General features: G+C 51.9%; 3 protein-coding genes across 3 annotated transcripts; 1 reads left to right on the top strand and 2 right to left on the bottom strand.

Moving 5' to 3' along the window:
• Nucleotides 1-1,528: 1,528 nt before the first annotated feature.
• On the bottom strand, nt 1,529-11,032 carry utp4 (UTP4 small subunit processome component). Its single transcript, XM_068739441.1, has 17 exons — nt 10,989-11,032; nt 10,036-10,199; nt 8,613-8,801; nt 8,451-8,535; nt 7,874-7,963; nt 7,567-7,778; nt 7,300-7,471; nt 7,032-7,123; nt 6,799-6,895; nt 6,602-6,666; nt 6,364-6,480; nt 6,127-6,283; nt 2,472-2,578; nt 2,296-2,391; nt 2,030-2,215; nt 1,843-1,953; nt 1,529-1,686 (listed from the first exon to the last, which is right to left on the bottom strand). Exons 2-17 carry the CDS (start codon nt 10,192-10,194, stop codon nt 1,570-1,572), a joined length of 2,052 nt encoding a protein of 683 aa, XP_068595542.1. The 5' UTR covers nt 10,195-10,199; nt 10,989-11,032; the 3' UTR covers nt 1,529-1,569.
• Nucleotides 11,033-11,102: 70 nt separating this feature from the next.
• Nucleotides 11,103-12,174, top strand: chtf8 (CTF8, chromosome transmission fidelity factor 8 homolog (S. cerevisiae)). The gene is made up of 3 exons (XM_068739730.1): nt 11,103-11,237; nt 11,359-11,482; nt 11,748-12,174. Exons 1-3 carry the CDS (start codon nt 11,218-11,220, stop codon nt 12,015-12,017), a joined length of 414 nt encoding a protein of 137 aa, XP_068595831.1. The 5' UTR covers nt 11,103-11,217; the 3' UTR covers nt 12,018-12,174.
• A 3,004-nt stretch (nt 12,175-15,178) lies between these two features.
• Nucleotides 15,179-17,160, bottom strand: has3 (hyaluronan synthase 3). The gene is made up of 4 exons (XM_068739542.1): nt 17,067-17,160; nt 16,429-16,979; nt 16,231-16,332; nt 15,179-16,108 (listed from the first exon to the last, which is right to left on the bottom strand). Exons 1-4 carry the CDS (start codon nt 17,158-17,160, stop codon nt 15,179-15,181), a joined length of 1,677 nt encoding a protein of 558 aa, XP_068595643.1.
• Between the last annotated feature and the right edge of the window lie 300 nt (nt 17,161-17,460).

Here is a 17,460-nt window from a genome sequence, read left to right on the forward strand (position 1 = left end):
TCGATGACGTCACTCTTCTCAAACCTTAAATGTCCTTTTATCATTTAATGAATGACGAGTCATTCCTCACTTTATTTACGAGTGAAGAAGTGCACACATACTCTGAGAATGAAGACGCCTTGTTTTAACGCAATTTAATTTGAATTATGGTACAGACTCGCACAGGGTGCAAAGAATAGTTACATGAAAGCGTAGCAGGGAGGGGCGAGCGAGAGGTGAGGTCAGGACAAAAACAAAGACATGTCCCATGAGACAAAAACATGGTCTGAAGGTTTGTCGGGGAGACGGAGCAAAGGGAACGTTCAGCAAACACTCATTCAGAGATCGTTGTGCGCGCTAACGCGGAACGTGATTCACACGCTTAACTGCCCTGAGATCAGAGCCCATCTCTGGTTCTACGGGGAACATCTCTCTGTTCTCCTGCCTGGCGCCTTCACCGGTGACTGTTTACCTGCAACCAAAGCCTGCAAGCACTAAAAGCAGAAAGCGAAATGTTCCCGACGCCAACGCGTGCGTCCGGTTCCTCCTCTGCCTCCTCATGGGTCTGTTTCCAGAGAGTACACGGATCCAGGGCGCAGCCTATCGTGGGCTCCGGCTGTCTGACCTTCCGTTGACCTCCACCTGAAACAAGCAGAGCAGAGCACGGCTTTCCTGATTTACTTAGAACATCAACGACAGTAATAAAATGTTCTTGGGACATTAACTCATGCTCAGGAAGAAATGTCTTCCAGCTTATTTCAGTTTGTGTTTTTGTACTTTCTTGATGTCAGTACACATTCTGAGTATTGTACCTCACATCTCTATTGATGTCCTGCTGTCCCTACGGAAGCCGCCTCCTCCTCCTCCTCTGATCTCACGCCTGTCGCCCTCGTTGCCTCCGACTGCGCCGGACCTTGCGAGTGAAGCCTTTTCTTCTTTGCCCAAAAGTGGCTGTCGGAGTCGGGGGGGGGGGGGACTGGGAGACGGTGATAAGGGGGGGACACGCAGAAGGACAGGAGGGTTTGGCCCTCAACACGTGGCTCCGGGGTGGAGAGGGAGGGGCTACAGTGGAAGGGGGGTCTCTGGCAGATGTTACGGTGTGTGGGCCTGGGGGGGGGTATTTGGGAGGGGTCTGGATGTGGACCACGGATGAAGGATGCACAGACTGTGGATGAATCGGGATCTCTGGGAGGAGTTTCTGGGAAAACACGAGCGTACAAACGAGGTTCTGAAGCCTGATTGGCCCGCCGGTACCAAAGATGCTGCCGGACGCTTCGGCGCTTCCCCCCCCGGAGCCACCGCTGGTCCACGACTCATCACTCGTTGGCGGCTCCGCCTCCTCTTGGATCGTTGGTACTGATGCTAATAGACATACTGTCCTCAAAGGAGTGTCCCGTGTCCTCCCTGGCTAACACCTGGACATTCTGTCCCGTCTTCCGGGTGCAGGTGGACCGCGTCTTGTCCTGAGGAGGCGTTCTGATTACAGAGCAAACACTTTGAACACACGGGACGAGCCGAAAGAGAAAGAAGAAGGGAGACGATGTTGTCGAGTTACTTTATTCATGACTAACAAAGTTCTGATCCGATCGGTTATGTAGCAAACTTCTTCTGACGGACAGGTGCAGGCAGTTTGGACATGATGTCCAGCAGGGGGCGCTCAACCACAACCAGAGAATGGTCCTCCAGTAAACGGACACACAAGAGGTGCTGCAGGGGAACACAAACAGGAACGTTAGAACTCACTCCCGGGTGGAGACCGGAAGCCGAGTCCCCCCTCTTCATCTTCCTCCTCCTCTTCCTCCTGAACCCCTCAGAAGCCCCAAAACGTTGACCTTTGAGCTCCGCTGCACCGGGACGACGCACCTTGAATGCTTTGCATATCTTGAAGGCGTGGTTGTGTCTGAGCCGCTCTCTCTCGGGGAGACTCTGCAGCATCATCTGATTGTAGAGCGGCGTCCTCTCCTCTGGGAGGGGCTGCGTGTGGAAGCAGAGGCGTTTAGCAGGCGGCGCCGCCATCGGAGCCGCCATCGGAGCCGCTCGACCCACGTACCAGGCTCTGGTCGATGATGCAGAACATGAACGCATCGTGGAGGAGGATGTGGGCCGGGTTCTTCGGGTTGAAGGCGACGTGCGTGACGGGCGTGTCCCTCTCCAACCACAGACGGTGCAGCCCCCGCCGCTGCAGCCTCCGGCTCCAGTCCGTGTACTCTTTCTGCCGCAGCGAGTACTCAAAGATCTGCAACACACACGAAGGAAACGCACGACGTCGCATCATCGACGTCTGGAGACACGTTTGTCGCGCACCGCCGCGTTTACCTGCTGGTCGGCGTGCGCCACCACGAGGTTGCTGGTTGCTGGGTGGATGCCGATGGCGGTGGGGCAGGAGCCGTACGCCGGAACCGTGCAGTGCAGCTACACACACACACACACACACAGTTACGACCGTCGCTTTGGCCACTCTTCAAAGATGGCTGACGGACGGTGGCGATCACCTTCAGCTTTTGGAGGTCGTACACGTGGATCCGACAGTCCGTGCTCGCAGCAGCGAGCCACCGGCCGTCCTCGCTGGGGCAAAGCAGGTGAACCGGCTGCCTGGAGGCTGGAGCGACACACACCCAGTTCAGAGCGACGCGTGTACCTTCAACACGCCCCATATGTACTAGTACTTCAATATGTAGTAGTAGCAGCCGCACCATGAATGATTATGACGAGCCCCAACAGCTCACCTTCAGAGACTCCACTCAGGTAACATCGAAACATCACGGAACAGAGATAGGAGAGCACCGACCAGCCGAGGTTACCGGGGCGACGGCACGTTACAGTACTGCGTGACGCTGCAGTACTGCGACGGCACGCTAAAGTACCGCGACGGCACGCTATAGTACTGCGTGACGCTATAGTACTGCGTGACGCGACGCTATAGTACTGTGACGTGTATTGGCAATAAAGTAATTCCTAAGCATAATGACAATTACATAATTGATAATTGTAAGATCAATCAAATAATCATTAAGTGGCGATTAAACAATGCTAAGTAACTTTGACCTGCAGGGACGGTGGTAGGAAAATAACCGTCTGCAAAGGTGTGATGAGATGAAAAAACAATGTTGCTAAACAGGAAGTACGCTTCAACGAAAGGCCCTCGTATGCAGCTACGTTTTGTGGTAAAGGTTCATGGGCTGCATCTCCGTATTGATACTTAGAATTTCCCTTGTAAAACACCTGTTTCCTGTTGCAAGAATGAAAGAAAGAATGGGTGCCTATATAAGCAAGATGTTTTCACTCTTCTTCGCTTCAGTCATCCAAGTAGAACAGTTGGCTGAGTGATCAATACGGAGATGCAGCCCATGAACCTTCACCACAAAACGTAGCTGCATACGAGGGCCTTTCGTTGAAGCGTACTTCCTGTTTAGCAACATTGTTTTTTCATCTCATCACACCTTTGCAGACGGATTTTTTCCTACCACCGTCCCTGTAGGTCAAAGTTACTTAGCATTGTTTAATCGCCACTTAATGATTATTTGATTGATCTTACAATTATCAATTATGTAATTGTCATTATACTTAGGAATTACTTTATTGCCAATACAGACGGCACGCTACAGCACCGCGTGACGCTATAGTACTGCGACGGCACGCTACAGCACCGCGTGACGCTACAGCACCGCGTGACGCTATAGTACTGCGACGGCACGCTATAGTACTGCGACGGCACGCTACAGCACTGCGACGGCACGCTATAGTACTGCGTGACGCTACAGCACTGCGTGACGCTACAGCACTGCGTGACGCTACAGCACTGCGTGACGCTACAGCACTGCGTGACGCTACAGCACTGCGACGGCACGCTACAGTACTGCGACGGCACGCTACAGTACTGCGACGGCACGCTATAGTACTGCGACGGCACGCTACAGCACTGCGTGACGCTATAGTACTGCGACGGCACGCTATAGCACCGCGTGACGCTACAGCACCGCGTGACGCTACAGCACTGCGTGACGCTACAGCACTGCGTGACGCTACAGCACTGCGTGACGCTACAGCACTGCGTGACGCTACAGCACCGCGTGACGCTATAGTACTGCGACGGCACGCTACAGCACTGCGTGACGCTACAGCACTGCGTGACGCTACAGTACTGCGTGACGCTACAGTACCGCGACGGCACGCTATAGTACTGCGTGACGCTATAGTACTGCGTGACGCGACGCTATAGTACTGTGACGTGTATTGGCAATAAAGTAATTCCTAAGCATAATGACAATTACATAATTGATAATTGTAAGATCAATCAAATAATCATTAAGTGGCGATTAAACAATGCTAAGTAACTTTGACCTACAGGGACGGTGGTAGGAAAATAACCGTCTGCAAAGGTGTGATGAGATGAAAAAACAATGTTGCTAAACAGGAAGTACGCTTCAACGAAAGGCCCTCGTATGCAGCTACGTTTTGTGGTAAAGGTTCATGGGCTGCATCTCCGTATTGATACTTAGAATTTCCCTTGTAAAACACCTGTTTCCTGTTGCAAGAATGAAAGAAAGAATGGGTGCCTATATAAGCAAGATGTTTTCACTCTTCTTCGCTTCAGTCATCCAAGTAGAACAGTTGGCTAAGTGATCAATACGGAGATGCAGCCCATGAACCTTCACCACAAAACTTAGCTGCATACGAGGGCCTTTCGTTGAAGCGTACTTCCTGTTTAGCAACATTGTTTTTTCATCTCATCACACCTTTGCAGACGGTTATTTTCCTACCACCGTCCCTGTAGGTCAAAGTTACTTAGCATTGTTTAATCGCCACTTAATGATTATTTGATTGATCTTACAATTATCAATTATGTAATTGTCATTATACTTAGGAATTACTTTATTGCCAATACAGACGGCACGCTACAGCACCGCGTGACGCTATAGTACTGCGACGGCACGCTACAGCACCGCGTGACGCTACAGCACCGCGTGACGCTATAGTACTGCGACGGCACGCTATAGTACTGCGACGGCACGCTATAGTACTGCGACGGCACGCTATAGTACTGCGTGACGCTACAGCACTGCGACGGCACGCTATAGTACTGCGTGACGCTACAGCACTGCGTGACGCTACAGCACTGCGTGACGCTACAGCGCCGCGTGACGCTACAGCACCGCGTGACGCTATAGTACTGCGACGGCACGCTATAGTACTGCGACGGCACGCTATAGTACTGCGACGGCACGCTATAGTACTGCGTGACGCTACAGCACTGCGACGGCACGCTATAGCACCGCGTGACGCTACAGCACCGCGTGACGCTACAGCACCGCGTGACGCTACAGCACCGCGTGACGCTACAGCACTGCGTGACGCTACAGCACTGCGACGGCACGCTACAGTACTGCGACGGCACGCTACAGTACTGCGACGGCACGCTATAGCACCGCGTGACGCTACAGCACCGCGTGACGCTACAGCACCGCGTGACGCTACAGCACCGCGTGACGCTACAGCACCGCGTGACGCTACAGCACCGCGTGACGCTACAGCACCGCGTGACGCTACAGCACCGCGTGACGCTACAGCACCGCGTGACGCTACAGCACCGCGTGACGCTACAGCACCGCGTGACGCTACAGCACCGCGTGACGCTACAGCACCGCGTGACGCTACAGCACCGCGTGACGCCACAGCACCGCGTGACGCCACAGCACCGCGTGACGCCACAGCACCGCGTGACGCCACAGCACCGCGTGACGCCACAGTACCGCGTGACGCTACAGTACCGCGTGACGCTACAGTACCGCGTGACGCTACAGTACCGCGTGACGCTACAGTACCGCGTGACGCTACAGTACCGCGTGACGCTACAGTACCGCGTGACGCTACAGTACCGCGTGACGCTACAGTACCGCGTGACGCTACAGTACCGCGTGACGCTACAGTACCGCGTGACGCTATAGTACTGCGTGACGCTATAGTACTGCGTGACGCTACGGTGCTGTGACGGCACACTTGGACGCATTTCCATTACGAAACTGGAGAAAGGAAAATGCTCATGTATGAAAAACTATTGCATCACAAAAACCAGTGACTGAAATGTAGCGTTGCTCAACTCCGCGCTCAAACCGGCCTCGAGGCCCTCCGACTCTGACTCCGACTCACCCGACTTGGAGGCTCTGAGCGACGGAAGGCGTTTGCACTCCAGCTGGCTGAGACCGACAACAACAACCGAAGAGTCGTGAGAAGCAAACAGTTTGGAGGAGTCGGAGGAGAAGCAGAGCTGCTGGGCCGAGTGGAGCTCTTTGGGCAGTTTGGACACCTGGAGGCGGAGACAGAGCGGTCAGCATCACCCACGCAGCCTATGAGAGTCTCCCGATGCGGCGGTGGGGAGGAGCTCGCCTTCGTGATGCTGATGCTGCCGTACTGTATCGTATAGAGACGGACACTGGAGACCGTCGAGTACGCCAACCAGCCCCCACACGGAGACAAAGCGCTGCTGCAGATGTGATCGTCTCCCTAAAAAAGGTGAGCAGACACAACGTCAATCTAGAAAGAACCTGGTGGGAGAGCAGAGAGGAGGAAACGCCCTGGGGGGGGGGGGGGGGGGGGAGGCGAGGGAACACACAATCGGACTCACCTTCCTCTTCACATGAATCAGCTTCTCTGGTTTCCTCTTCACAGGCAGAATATCACCAGGCCGTCCTGCCGACGGGAAAGCTGCTCATTTATTACAGTGGAAGAGATTCATTCATTCGGCTTCGACATCACTCATACACGTGTGTGTGTGTGTGTGTGTGTGTGTGCGTGTGTGTGTGTGCGTGCGCGTGCTCTCACCGTGCCCATCGCTCTCTCCAACGCTCCACAGCTCTAAATGGTCGGGGAACTGGAAAAGCAGCACCGACGCTTTCTTTGCACAACAAACCAGACTTTTCTACAGAAACACAAAGACAGGCTTGTTACGAGGCAAACGGGCCGAACCGCCGTCGGCTTCCGTGGAGGAGAAATGCTCATGACGTGTGCCGGTGGGGAGGGAGACCCCCCCCCCCCCCCCACACACACACACTCACGTGTGAGAAAGCAATTTTCCGCTGCGCTGACGCACGGGTGTTCTTCTCCACCTTGTCCAGCAGGGGGTGCACCACCAGCTGGGTGTCCATGCCTGACAGGATGACGAACAATCGAGTTACAGGTGAGTGAAAGTTTGCACTGTTCAAACGTACATGATAGAAGTCAAGCGGTCTCTGAAGTGAGCTCAGAACAAAGCAGCGCAAGAAACGCTCCGCTAGCTCTCGCTACGACACACCGACCGACCCCCCCCCCCCCCCCCCCACTGACCTCCAGAAACCACGGCCGTGTCGGTGTGCGCGAGGGCCCTCACGTCATGCGTGTGGTTCTTAAACGTCCTCGTTCGGACCCACTCCCGTTCCTGCTGGTCCACGGTGGATGCGATGAGCTGGAACTGGATGACAGTTCCCTCAGACGTCCCGGCCACCAGACTGCTCTCATCCTGCCGGGCATTCACAGCGCCCATCACCGATCGGAGAACGCGCCGCCCGGCTCCGCCCGGCTCCGCGTCGAGCGTCCCGGCGCTCCTTTACATACCCGGGAAACGGAGAGTCGCAGGACGTCCCACTTGGTGACCAGGTGAGTTCTGACCAGCGTTCCCGTGACTCCGTCCCAGATCTGGACTTTCCCAGCAGAATCGCCGCTAACGAGTGTGTGATCAGAGAGGAAGACGACGCTCCAGACGACCACCTCCCTGCTCCTTGATGCCCCGCGGCCGCGTTCCACCAGCAGCCGGTGCGTGGAGTGGCCTGGAGGCAAGGCAGGCGACCGAAGGTCAGGGTCACTTCAAACACACGCAGCAACCTTCTCAAAGCCGTTCCAGGATCCAGACGGACACCCTCACCCGTCTCTGCATCAAACATTCTGATCATGTCCAGCATGCCGGCGGCGATCAGCGTCCCGGAGGAATGCCAGGAGAGACACACGATGCGACCTGGAAGATCAGACGCCACACTGAACTCTCCTGCGAGGGAAGGCTGGAGCAGATGCCGCTTCTCTCCATTTAGATTTATTTATATCGTGATGTTTGGTGACGGATGAGTTGCAGATTTCGGCTCGCTGAATATCAAAACGTCGGATATTATTTTGAAACCTATTCCTTGAAATACGCGTTCCACGAGATCCTGATCAGGGAAATCGGAAGTAGAAATTTCCCTGCGCTCGTTTCGGTTGATGCATCAAAGGGCGTATTTCACTTCACAACTGGACGATTGTCTAGCGTTATTAGACAAAGCGACTATATCAATAAAATGTATTATTATTAACAATAATCGATGGGACAACAGCCCGTCTGCGTGAACCGGTAGCAAAGACGGAACTTTCCATTTCCTGTTCACCTCTAAAGATAAAGAACATTTATTCCGGCTAAATGTACGCCATTTAGAAATGAAACGCCATTTTTGGCAGAGTTTAACTTGTACCTTTCTGCCGGTCCAGGCTCCTCTTGAACTGAATCCGCTCCTCCAGGATTTCAAACATCTTCACCGTCCCGTCTTCACACCCAACCTGATACGGAGAACATCGATGAGACTCCATCAGGTCTCTCTCATCATGCACGAAGCACGAAGCTGGACTCGACTCACCGCCAGCAGCGTTCCCTGGCCGTTGCTGGCCACGGCCCAGACGGGCCCCCCGTACGCCTCCACGCTGTACTTGGGCCTCAGGCGGTCCAGGTCGTACTCGGTGATCTCCCCACTCAAACCAGCACTGAACAGACGCTGGCCCGCCCAGCACAGAGACTCAACGGTCCTGCCGTCCTTTCCTGGAATCATCTGCACATCAGAATTAAAATCAAGGACTGTCTTACAATACTCCATTAACGTTGTACATATTATGTGTCCTTAATTTATTGTTATTTTGCATCAGTGGAGGAACTTTTTATTTGTATTGTTAATTGTGGATGATTTATGTACGAAGGACTTTCAACGGAAACAAGACCGCAAAGGCTTTTTAGAAATGCTCCTCTTAGACAGGATGTTTGACTGTACTTGTACTGCAATACATGCTACTGTGTGACTGTACTTGTACTGTAATACATGCTACTGTCCGCCTGTACATGTACTGTAATACATACTACTGTTTGACTGTAATATATACTATTGTCTGCCTGTACTTGTACTGTAATACATGCTACTGTCTGCCTGTACTTTTACTGTAATACATACTACTGTCTGCCTGTACTTGTACTGTAATACATGCTACTACCTGCCTGTACTTGTACTGTAATACATGCTACTACCTGCCTGTACTTGTACTGTAATACATGCTACTACCTGCCTGTACTTGTACTGTAATACATGCTACTACCTGCCTGTACTTGTACTGTAATACATACTATTGTCTGCCTGTACTTGTCCTGTAATACATACTACTGTTTGACTGTAATACATACTATTGTCTGCCTGTACTTGTACTGTAATACATACTACTGTTTGACTGTAATACATACTATTGTCTGCCTGTACTTGTACTGTAATACATGCTACTGTCTGCCTGTACTTGTACTGTAATACATACTACTGTTTGACTAATACATGCTACTGTCTGCCTGTACTTGTACTGTAATACATACTACTGTTTGACTGTAATACATACTATTGTCTGCCTGTACTTGTACTGTAATACATGCTACTGTCTGCCTGTACTTGTACTGTAATACATACTACTGTTTGACTAATACATGCTACTGTCTGCCTGTACTTGTACTGTAATACATGCTACTGTCTGCCTGTACTTGTACTGTAATACATGCTACTGTCTGCCTGTACTTGTACTGTAACATACACTATTGTCTGCCTGTACTTGTACTGTAATACATACTATTGTCTGGCTGTACTTCTCTGTACTGCTCTAACGCTCTATCTAATAAATATATTGATCATCATTAACACTGAACGCAGACCTGCTGATCAATGACTTCCTGTGGTTATTGATCCATAGAGTAACAGAGTCTGGTTGCCTGAGGAGGGCCTCAGTAACGTAACGCAGGTTTCTCCGGCGCGTTACCTTCTCCTGGAAGTAGTGGTCGGAGAAGTTGAAGACCTCCACGGCTCCATCGGCCCGGGCCAAAGCCAGCCGCTCGGTGCCGCCGTTAAACGCCATGTCCCGGATGGCGCTGGGCATGTAGTCGAAGAAGCGAACCCGGTGCACCGTGAACTCCCCCATGGTCCCTGCGGAGGAGCACGAACCGGCTAGTCAAGCTAGCACCGCGAACCCGGTTAGTAAGCTAGCACCGTGAACCCGGTTAGTAAAGCCAGCACCGTGAACCCGGTTAGTAAAGCTAGCACCGTGAACCCGGTTAGTAAAGCTAGCACCGTGAACCCGGTTAGTAAGCTAGCACCGTGAACCCGGTTAGCAAGCTAGCACCGTGAACTCCCCCACGGTCCCTGCGGAGGAGCACGAACCGGTTAGTAAGCTAGCACCGTGAACCCGGTTAGTAAGCTAGCACCGTGAACCCGGTTAGTAAGCTAGCACCGTGAACCCGGTTAGTAAGCTAGCACCGTGAACCCGGTTAGTAAAGCTAGCACCGTGAACCCGGTTAGTAAAGCTAGCACCGTGAACCCGGTTAGTAAAGCTAGCACCGTGAACCCGGTTAGTAAAGCTAGCACCGTGAACCCGGTTAGTAAAGCTAGCACCGTGAACCCGGTTAGTAAAGCTAGCACCGTGAACCCGGTCAGTAAGCTAGCACCGTGAACCCGGTTAGTAAAGCTAGCACCGTGAACCCGGTTAGTAAGCTAGCACCGTGAACCCGGTTAGTAAGCTGGCACCGTGAACCCGGTTAGTAAGCTAGCACCGTGAACCCGGTTAGTAAAGCTAGCACCGTGAACTCCCCCACGGTCCCTGCGGAGGAGCACGAACCGGTTAGTAAGCTAGCGCCGTGCGGTCCGGCAGCGCGGGGTAAAAGTACATATAAATATGCACACTAATGAGTACTAGTATTATAGTATCCGCCACTTTACCAGCAGATACGTCGCTCTTTGCGCTAAACGTTCTCGCTCCACGTTGGACAGCAGCAGCAGTCACGCTGGTGACACTTGAACCGGAAATATATCCCCTGGACAGGAAGCGGAGCGGAAATACGTCATCGAATTGACAGGACGGACGCAGCGGGCGGGAGATTCCAGCGCAGACTGAGCCCGGCGTTGCGTTTGCAGGTTTTATGGTATTATTATATTATAAATCAGGACAATGGTTCAAATATTGATCAGGTAGGAAGAACGAACACCGAGTCATTGATCACGTTCAGGTTTTAATCCGAAATGGTTTTTCTATCGCTACTTCAGCCATAAAGAAGTGTGTGTGTGCGCGTGTGTCCGTGTCCGACCTCAGAGGCCCTGCAGGCGGCAGCAGTCCTCCAGAATGGCTGCTGGTGGAGCTCCAGGGCGAGGTGATGTCCAGACACAACTCTGGCCTGGCTGGGAATGTGATGGGAGACCTCGTCTACACCAGCGAGGTAACACGACGCTTCTAAAAGTCAATGTTACACTAACTCTACTGCTGAGTGTCAGACGAGCAGGGAAACAATGGCCCAAAACGCATCACCTCATCAGAAGCAGCGACTATTCAGAACCATTCTCTGGCTCAAAGCATCAAAGCATCAAAGCATCAAAGCATCCGGGTTCTGTAATGTCGTGTGGAACAGAAACCAGTTTAAAGTTTCGATGTCTGACTGTACGTTCATCGGCTGTTGTTGTTGGGGTTCTTGCTCTGTCCACCAGGGTGTGCCGGTGCTGCTTGTTGGACATCATATCCTGTATGGAAAACAGGTCAAACTGGAGAAACCCTTTGCTGTCCTCACCAAGCATTCTGGCCATCTGCAGGACAATTTGGACCGCATCAGCACTGACGTCTCGCAGGAGGACATGGAAACGAACGATGAAGGATCCAGCAGCACGTCTTACTCTGTGACTGCCCTCATCAAGCGGAGACTCATCTTTAAGACTCGCCCGAAGCCCATCATCACTAACGTGCCCAAGAAGGTCCAGTGAGACTCGTCACCGAGTCAGAGGTCCCGTCTGAGGATGCCGTTTTGTAAACTCTATCTGTTGCCATGGATGCAGAGATGATCTGTGACCAGGGCCTGAGAAAGGAAGCACGTTATCGGTGTGAAAATGTTCCGATGGAAAAGATGACAGCGACGTTGACCTGAATAAAATACATTGAACAATCATGTCTCAAATATCTTTTAGGAAACATAACATTATTGCAACACGTTCAATGAAGAATTAGGGATTAACCGCATATAAGGAGCCTCACAGCCCAAAACTGCACCGTATCAGTCCGGTTTTGGGTGAATTTGGTGATGCTGGGGTCCCTGAACGCACCACCGTGGTCTGATGTGTCCTCTGGCACATTCATTGGGCATCTATCCATTAACGTGACGGAGCTGAGGTGCCGATTTGTTTTAAAACACTTGATCAATGTCCGTAGAAAATAAGGCAAAATGTCAACAGAAAGTCGTCAAATCTTTCCTTTGCCCAAATTAAATATGGCACCGCCATGAAATCTAAATTACATTTTAAATTAACTTAGCATTTTCTAATAGATTTTTACATTCAGTGATTGTTCTTTTTATGTTGGCAATCCATTTTCAAGTTGGGATATTTCCTGATGGATTACGATTACAATATTCAATCATCAATCTATACTTTAAATAATACATTATTGGATATTATGTTTATAGACCAATTGGTAAACATACTTAGTTCATGGCGCTGGTGGCTGGAGGGGGGCCAGTCTACCCCCAGAGCACTGCCGAGGTGCCCTGGAGCAAGGCGCCCCCCCAATAACAAAAGTAGCAACTTAAGTTAGGCGGAGCACAAACTGGCATCACGGAGCAGCCCACGATGGTCATAACACTGGGGGGCGCCAGAGACAAAGCAATGATCCGCTGAAGGGGGACCAGGTGAGCCGCAGTTTTAAAGACTGTCAGGTGATGGGAAAATGGATCACAGGTGTGTCTGCTCCGCCCCCTGTCCTCCGCCACGCCCACTGCCGAGAGAAGCAGAATGAATATCAGGAAATAACAGAAACACAAAATGATCCAATGAAATGAACCAAAAGCCAAATCGTGACCGCCCCGATGCAGATCTGCACGTGTGGCTGTTTCTAGGGGCCCGTTGTGCGAGGATGTCATTGTGTAACGATTGTAACATTTCAACAACAAACATAAGAGCAATTGAATTTAATGAAAAAGTGAAAAAGTTATTGCTATTTCTGTGGCACTTGGCGACGCTGACATTATTACGGTCCTCACAAAAGATATTATCAGAGCAGTCTCTGCATTTCCTGAATAGTGCTAACTTTGTTCAGTGTCTGAAGAAACTCAGCTAAATCCTTGTATAAGTGATGGACAGGAAGTCTGTGTCCTGGACAGGAAGTGTGTCCTGGACAGGAAGTCTGTGTCCTGGACAGGAAGTCTGTGCCCTGGACAGGAAGTCTGTGTCCTGGACAGGAAGTATGTGTCCTGTACAGGAAGTCTGTGTCCTGAACAGGAAGTATGTATCCTGGACAGGAAGTATGTATCCTGGACAGGAAGTCTGTTGCCTGGACAGGAAGTCTGTGTCCTGGACAGGAAGTCTGTGTCTTGTACAGGAAGTGTGTCCTGGACAGGAAGTCTGTGTCCTGGAGAGGAAGTCTGTGTCCTGGACAGGAAGTCTGTGTCTTGTACAGGAAGTGTGTCCTGGACAGGAAGTCTGTGTCCTGGAGAGGAAGTCTGTGTCCTGTACAGGAAGTCTGTGTCCTGAACAGGAAGTATGTATCCTGGACAGGAAGTCTGTGTCCTGGACAGGAAGTCTGTGTCCTGAACAGGAAGTATGTGTCCTGGACAGGAAGTCTCAGTCCTGGACAGGAAGTCTCAGTCCTGGACAGGAAGTCTGTGTCCTGAACAGGAAGCATATCCCAGGAACACTGATAAAGAGGCGGGGCACACACTGGGTCCGGCGCCGCATCATCACAAGGAAGACTTATAGAGAGACATGCAGACACTGAGACTCAAATTCACACCTACGGGGTATTTGAATTGATCATGCAAACCTTTTATTATCAAGCTTCACTTCACACTTTGTAGTTTTGTATTCGTGACCCGCTTCGGACTCGTTTGTGAAGACAAAACGATCGTAATCACCTCGTCTTCAGCTGCTTATCCAACGACCAGGACACTGGTTACGCTGGAGCCTATCCCAGCTGAGTGCAGGCGAGAAGGTGGGCGCACCCTGGACAAGTCGCCAGGTCATTGCAGGGCCACACGGAAAGCCAGACACACACTCTCTCTCAATTTATAGTGATCCACGCGCCTCAGGCGCGAGGAGGTCGGGGAACCCGGAGGAAACCCACGCAGACACGGGGAGAACACTCAAACGCCACACAGAAAGGCCAGGGGGAATCAAACCCAGGACCTTCTTGCTGCGAGGCAACAGCGCCACCCGCTGCGTCACTAGTTTCAGTGTATTTATGGAATAAGATAATAAACACAGTGAAACTGCTAATTCATTAATTTAGGCTAGTTTAGATAGAAAACAATCCAAAATTGTTCCTGAATCTCAGTGGACTTTTATGTTCACAATGGTCCCAATCATACACAGTGTGTGTGTGTGTGTGTGTGTGTGTGTGCGTGTGTGTGTGCGTGTGTGTGTTCGCAGCTTTCATCTCTTACTGGGTGATTTCAGAGTCGGACCTGCTGGCTGTCCATTAATGGACTGAATCCGGAACATTGTCTTTGCATGCTGAACTCTAACTAAAACGGCGTGACCTTTATTTTGAAAGCCATGTTTTTACTTTTAGAGGGGAAGCCTGTATTTATTGTCGTTTATCACAGAGGCTCAATCACATTCATCCAATTCCACCTTTATTCAAGTGAAAGACATAATAAACCGTTTGTCTTCTTGTCTTATGCTGCGTCGTCACAGCAACCCTGTCCCCACGAACGACCCGATGTTCTTCTGACCGTCCCGGGTGTGTGAATACTGAAAACGTGGATCAGCGCCGTTTGCTCTGAAGACGCCCTGCAGCTCGGGTTCTTCAGACACGCACATTGTTAGCACCGGTGATGAAGAGGAGTCACCGTCACAAGGTGGTGAGCGCTCTTGCTGGAATCGTACTGCAGTAAAACCTGGCACAAAATGTCCTAGCAGCTTTTCCGTTGGCAGGTTTATGCCTCGGCGTACGGCAGGCGGTACGGCTCGTCCCTCTTGTTACACCGCTTGGCTACTATTGCCAGGTACAGCACCAAGAGAACGAGCCAGTAGCAGGCGTAGAGTATCGTACCCGCGATCAATAAGGCTCTTTCGGTTTCACTGAGTGGCTCCTGAGATTCACAGTAGATTGTGTAGACCACACCTCCCAGCAGCACCAGTACCCACACTGCAACGGGTACGGCGCCGATGAAGTTCACCACCATCTTCCTGCGGCCTGAAGTGCCCCATCCCGCCTTGTTGATGGTGAGCAAAGCAAATATTTTGGCCGGCAGCAGGCTGGACATGTAGAGCAGCGAGTAGAGCGACATAAAGATCATGACCAGACTGCCACGCAGGAAACAGGCGTAGGTGGCCTTCACCATCCCAACCAGCTGCACGGTCAGCAGGAAGAGCAGGATGTTCCACAGCCTTCCACGGTAGAAGAGGTGGACGACAGTGGCAACCAAGAAGAACGGGAAAAAGCCGGTGACCACAGACTCATAGGTCATCCAGAGGCTGTGCTTGTGGAACCACAGCGCATTGTAAAGCCACTCGCGGAAGTACGACTTGCTCCACCGCGTCTGCTGGTTGAGCCAGCGCAGATACTGGGTCGGCGTCTCGGTCTGGCACTGCGATCTCGCTGTGAATTTGGTCTTAAAGCCAAAGCTAAGCACTCGATTTGTGAGGTGGCGGTCATCACCAAAACTGCATTTGGAGCCGAGGAAGGTCTGCTGGTACCAGGGCTCCACGAAACGCTGAAGCAAGGAGTTCCTGTACATTCCCAGAGGCCCGCTGATGCACTGCACGCACCCGAAGTAGGACTGGCAGGCGCGCTCGATGTTGAAGGCCATCCAGTAGCGCACGCTGCTGAGGAAGGAGATCCACGAGTCGTACTTGTTGAGTATCTGCGGGACAGGAAGGGACAGCGTCGACTTGGGCTGGACTCCGACAACGAGCTTTCTGTCAACCTGGAGTTAGTTTTTTCTGCAGCCTTCAGGATATTCGTCGATATTCTTTGGCATCTCACCTGAACATCTCCGCCAACCCCTCCAACCATCGGATCTTCTTCAAGAATCTTTAACAGTTCTATGGTACATGCCGGATCCAGAACCGTGTCTGAGTCACACACCTGAGAGAGGAGGGGGACAGTGGTGACCAGAAATACAGAAGCATTGAGGCTTATATCATTGTGTGGAGGATTCCGTCCCGTGTTTGTGGTCCTCACCTGGACATAATCCACGCTGTCCCCCAGCGCTTTAAAGGCGGTGTACATCACCTCTCTTTTGCCCCCCCACTCTTGCATGATGCAGGAGTAGCGGCAGCCTCGGACCAGGCGAGCCACACGTGCGGCCTCCTCCATGTGCACTGTGCTCCTCCCTCCATGTCTGACACCTCCTCCTCCACTCCCATCACTGTGGTAGTTTCCTTTCCACACCATACTGCCAGCCTGCTCAGCTCCGCCCATCACCTCTTGAAAAATGTCCATCATGTAGCGGTCCTCCGGCCGGTTTCCGTCCACCACCAGCACCACCCTAAGGCCGGGGAATGAGATCCTGCGGATGCTGCGCAGGCACTTCCTCAGGTAGTCTGGGTCCTCCTGGTAGGCAGCAACACAGAGGGCCACAGAGCGGCGGAGGTGCTGAGGCCAGGCGGGGCCCCTCATCCGCCGATGCTCCAGGAAGGCAAAAAGACTCTGCAGGAGGAGGTGCAGGGAGAGGAAGGCACCGTAGAGGCCGAAGGACAGGTGCTGCTGCTCAGTGCGGATGAACTGATAACCTGGACGACACAGTGGAAGCCAGTTAACAGAAAAGCACACACCTGCACCACCAATAGAATTGTGTCATTGACTCAGGCGAAAAGAACCTGTGACATAGGCCAGCAGGATGGTGAAGAGCACCCCCGCAGCAAAGAGGGTGGTGGCGCCGACGCTCAGCACATTCCTGCAGCGAGAGGGCATCTGGAGGGGGGCAAGGAGGGAAGCAGAGCCGTGAACCGGCACAGCAAAGTGGAATGGAAATGGAAAGCTTTATTTGTCATTGTCAACACAGTACAAGTACAGTGCAACATTGAAACAGAATTCGATGAGTGGGCTTCGACTGCAGCAAATAAATCGCGCTGCCAACAACCCTCCTTCGAAGAGGTGCAGAAAGCATATACACGAGACAACACATGCGGGAGAAAGGAACGACACGATGGAAGTCTGGAAGAATGGTGCTTCAGCTGGTCCAACGTGGTGCCCCCAACCCCGCCTCCAACC

The sequence above is a fragment of the Brachionichthys hirsutus genome, chromosome 5, assembly GCF_040956055.1.
Source record: "Brachionichthys hirsutus isolate HB-005 chromosome 5, CSIRO-AGI_Bhir_v1, whole genome shotgun sequence".
Classification (NCBI taxonomy): Eukaryota; Metazoa; Chordata; class Actinopteri; order Lophiiformes; family Brachionichthyidae; genus Brachionichthys; species Brachionichthys hirsutus.

Excerpts from the sequence above, each read along its gene's own strand:
- utp4 (XM_068739441.1), bottom strand. The coding sequence starts at position 10,194 with ATGGGGGAGTTCACGGTGCACCGGGTTCGCTTCTTCGACTACATGCCC. Across the intron at positions 8,536-8,612 it reads GCCAGGGAACGCTGCTGGCG|GTTGGGTGTGAAGACGGGAC; the intron begins GTGAGTCGAGTC and ends TCTCCGTATCAG. Across the intron at positions 6,481-6,601 it reads TGATTCATGTGAAGAGGAAG|GGAGACGATCACATCTGCAG; the intron begins GTGAGTCCGATT and ends CACCTTTTTTAG.
- chtf8 (XM_068739730.1), top strand. The coding sequence starts at position 11,218 with ATGGTTCAAATATTGATCAG. Across the intron at positions 11,238-11,358 it reads ATGGTTCAAATATTGATCAG|AGGCCCTGCAGGCGGCAGCA; the intron begins GTAGGAAGAACG and ends GTCCGACCTCAG. Across the intron at positions 11,483-11,747 it reads ACCTCGTCTACACCAGCGAG|GGTGTGCCGGTGCTGCTTGT; the intron begins GTAACACGACGC and ends TCTGTCCACCAG.
- has3 (XM_068739542.1), bottom strand. The coding sequence starts at position 17,160 with ATGCCCTCTCGCTGCAGGAATGTGCTGAGCGTCGGCGCCACCACCCTC. Across the intron at positions 16,980-17,066 it reads CCTGCTGGCCTATGTCACAG|GTTATCAGTTCATCCGCACT; the intron begins GTTCTTTTCGCC and ends TGTGTCGTCCAG. Across the intron at positions 16,109-16,230 it reads GGGTTGGCGGAGATGTTCAG|ATACTCAACAAGTACGACTC; the intron begins GTGAGATGCCAA and ends CCTGTCCCGCAG.